The sequence below is a fragment of the Pygoscelis adeliae genome, unplaced genomic scaffold (assembly GCF_000699105.1).
Source record: "Pygoscelis adeliae isolate BGI_AS28 unplaced genomic scaffold, ASM69910v1 Scaffold728, whole genome shotgun sequence".
Lineage (NCBI taxonomy): Eukaryota > Metazoa > Chordata > Aves > Sphenisciformes > Spheniscidae > Pygoscelis > Pygoscelis adeliae.
Window position 1 is genome coordinate 225272 of NW_008825337.1, and position 2938 is coordinate 228209.

The following is a 2938-nucleotide window of genomic DNA, read 5'->3' on the forward strand; positions in this document are numbered from 1 at the left end:
GCTCTTCCAATTCCAGCGTTAAAATCAAAGTTCTCCGCAGATTAGGCGGGAGGGTTTGGTTCCGCAGGCACGGGGATTTTCAAAGCCGCCTGTTAAAAGCTTTACACATCAGGACGGCTGTGAGATCTCTGACACTCGCTCGGCAGAGCGAGGATTCAAGCGCGCGTTAAGCAAACGAAACCCAAGGTTACTTGGCGAGCGCAGTACGGTAGAATATCAAATCATCTCTGGTGGGGAACGAGCTCTTTCGGATGGGTTGGACGATAATTACGAGGCTGTTATCAGAGGAGGTTTTATCAGCAGTGGGATTTTCTCCAGTTTAAGCCAGCGCTGGCCAACCCGAGCTATGTCTGCTCTGCAGACAAAGAGGACGGCTCTGGAGCACGGCTTTATTTCCGTGTCGGAGTGTATGGGGCCGCGCGGCGTGGACATGAGACGAGCTCCATTTCAAATATGGGTCTGTGCTCAGCGCTCAAGCAGAAACGCTGAGATCACCCAAGTCATCAACCCTGGCTGATATTGCCCCGAAAAAGAAATGGTACTGTGGCTTCCAGCCGTATCACTCCCATACCCACCATTTAAAATATTTGTTGGCGTAAATTTGGCACATTTTGTGCTTGCCTTGAGAGTCTTTCAAAACAAGAAATAAGAATTGAAATACAAATTCCACAAAATGGGGTTTTTAAAAAGAATTCTGTGAGCATAGATGCAGATTTCCGGACGTACTTGTCGACAAAGGTGCTCAGAACGACACGCGCTTTGCCTTGGGTCCACAGGAGCGTCTGTGACAGAAACCGTTAGTAAAAGTGGAACTTGCCACGGTTACTCAGGGCAGCAGATCTCGTCAGAAATCACCGTTTTCTGCGCTGTGTCCTCCCCAGCGTCGCTCGGGCGAGGACCTGCGCCCTCCACGCTTACGCAGAGGGTGGTTCTTTGTGCCACTGAGCTGAGAGAAGCATTTGCCTTTTCCAGGCTGCAGATGCTAGAACGACAGGTGGTAGGGGGGGAACAGGCTAAAAACAAGGACCTCAAAGAAAAGCAGAAACGCCGGAAAAAATACGCGGCCGAGCGGAGGATGCAGCTGGTGGCCGCGCTGCAGCAATCGGACGAGGAGAGCAGTGAGTGGGTTCTGCTCAACGTCTACGACTCCATCCAGGAGGAGGTGCGAGCCAAGAGCAAGCTTCTGGAGAAGGTGCAGAAGAAGGTGAGCAGCTCCCCCTTATCCCTGCTGAAGATTCAGGGAGCATCTCTCTCCTCTGCGTACCCGTTCCTTTAGGTTAAGGAGGCGCTTTAGGGCGGTATGTTTAAAGCATGGCTCTGGCTGTGTGAAATATTTCATACGTGCGCCCGCATTAGTACCTATGTCTGTATTTTTATGAAATACGGGCTGCGGCAAGCCCTCAGGGTGGTGGATTAAGTCGTTGAAACCCCAAACCTCGCCCGTTTTAGAGGCCGGTCTCCTTATCGTGCAGGACGCTGGCTGGAGGATGACGGCTGGTGACGGAAGAGGGTGCGACTCCCTCTGCTGACCCACGCCATCTATTGCACAGCTTCCTCCCGTTCCGATCGCCCCAGGTATCACACCTGGGTTCCTGGGAGACGCTGCGCCGCGAAAAGTTTTCGGGGAGGGGGGGAATGAAATATATAAAAGCAACGCTGTTAAATTTTAGGCACGCTTGAAAAATCAGTTTCGCTCTGATGAGATGAGGCAGAATCAGAGGAGCTTAAAAAAAACCCGACAAACTGTGTGAGTGTGTGCGTGTGCAGTCCTAAATCTGCACGTTAAGAACGTGCTTTATTTCTGTATTGAGGTTATCAAAGAAATATTGCACCTTTTTCATCAAAGTTAGGAGCTCCCAAGAGTCCGTTAGCACTGGGCGCAGACCACACCAGTAAGATTAACGTAAGGGCCATTCGGAGACTCGGCACTTTGGAGAAACGCGACAAATCTTTCATTGAAACGGACGTGGAATAATCTCTCCACACAAATCTCATCCTAATTCTTAGTTATAAATTAGAAATCCTCTCAAACGCTGAGGGTTTTGTGTCTGTCTTTCCATCCCTCTGCCCGACAAATTCCTGTGCTCACAGCGACCGTCGGTCTCTCTCCTTCGTAATCCCAACGACTTACTTTGTTTTCATGTCCCAGCTGCGGGCTGCCGAGACGGAGATCAAAGATCTGCAGTCGGAATTTGAGCTGGAAAAGATCGATTACCTCGGCACCATCCGCCGCCTGGAGCGAGACCTGATGCTCTTCCAGCAGCTGCTGGATCAGGTGCAGTCCCTCGTCCGGCGCGACTGCAACTACAGCAATCTGGAGAAGGTCAAGCGCGAATCCGTCTGGGATGAGGAAGCCGGCTGCTGGAAAATTCCAGAGCCTGTCGTTGAAAAAACCCGCCTGCCCGCAGGTAAGAGGAGCGTCTGGATGGTGCCGCCGGCACGCGGCTGCTTCCGGGCTCGGCAGATCACTTCTGGGCTGCATCCGCTTCTAAAATCTTCTGCGTCTATAAAGTTTGAATAATAACGTCATCTAATGCGAAGCGCGGTACGGATCCTTCCGGAATCTCTATGAGCCCAGTGGTCGGTGACCGAAGCGGTGCTGGGGATCGGGGAGCGCGGTCAGGAGAGCGTTAAGTGTTTTAGAGACGACGACCCTTTAACGCCGTCTCTTCTCGCAGCAGTTCCAGCACTGCCACAGCCCAAACCTGCCCGAAAGAGCCCTTTGGCCGAGAGCGGAGAGCTAACGGTACGGTGCATTTCTCCTCCATTTTGTGTCGTATTTTACCGATTTTTTGCCGTATTTCTAAGCCGTAACCCGAGGGCTAGCGCGGAGTCCGGCGCTGCTGACGGCGTTTTCCGCTTCCAGCCCGAGGAAGACCGCTACAAGCTGGTGCTGGACAGGAGCGACAGCGAGACCGTCGCCAGCAACTCCCTCCGA

General features: G+C 52.5%; 1 protein-coding gene across 1 annotated transcript in view; it reads left to right on the plus strand.

Moving 5' to 3' along the window:
* The window catches only part of KIF17 (kinesin family member 17), a 22405-nt gene that overhangs the window by 13236 nt on the left and 6231 nt on the right, over nt 1-2938 (plus strand). The window contains exons 11-14 of the mRNA XM_009330342.1: nt 973-1204; nt 2150-2408; nt 2679-2746; nt 2867-2924. Coding sequence (XP_009328617.1) covers nt 973-1204; nt 2150-2408; nt 2679-2746; nt 2867-2924 — 617 coding nt within the window. The remainder of the gene's footprint in view (nt 1-972; nt 1205-2149; nt 2409-2678; nt 2747-2866; nt 2925-2938) is intronic.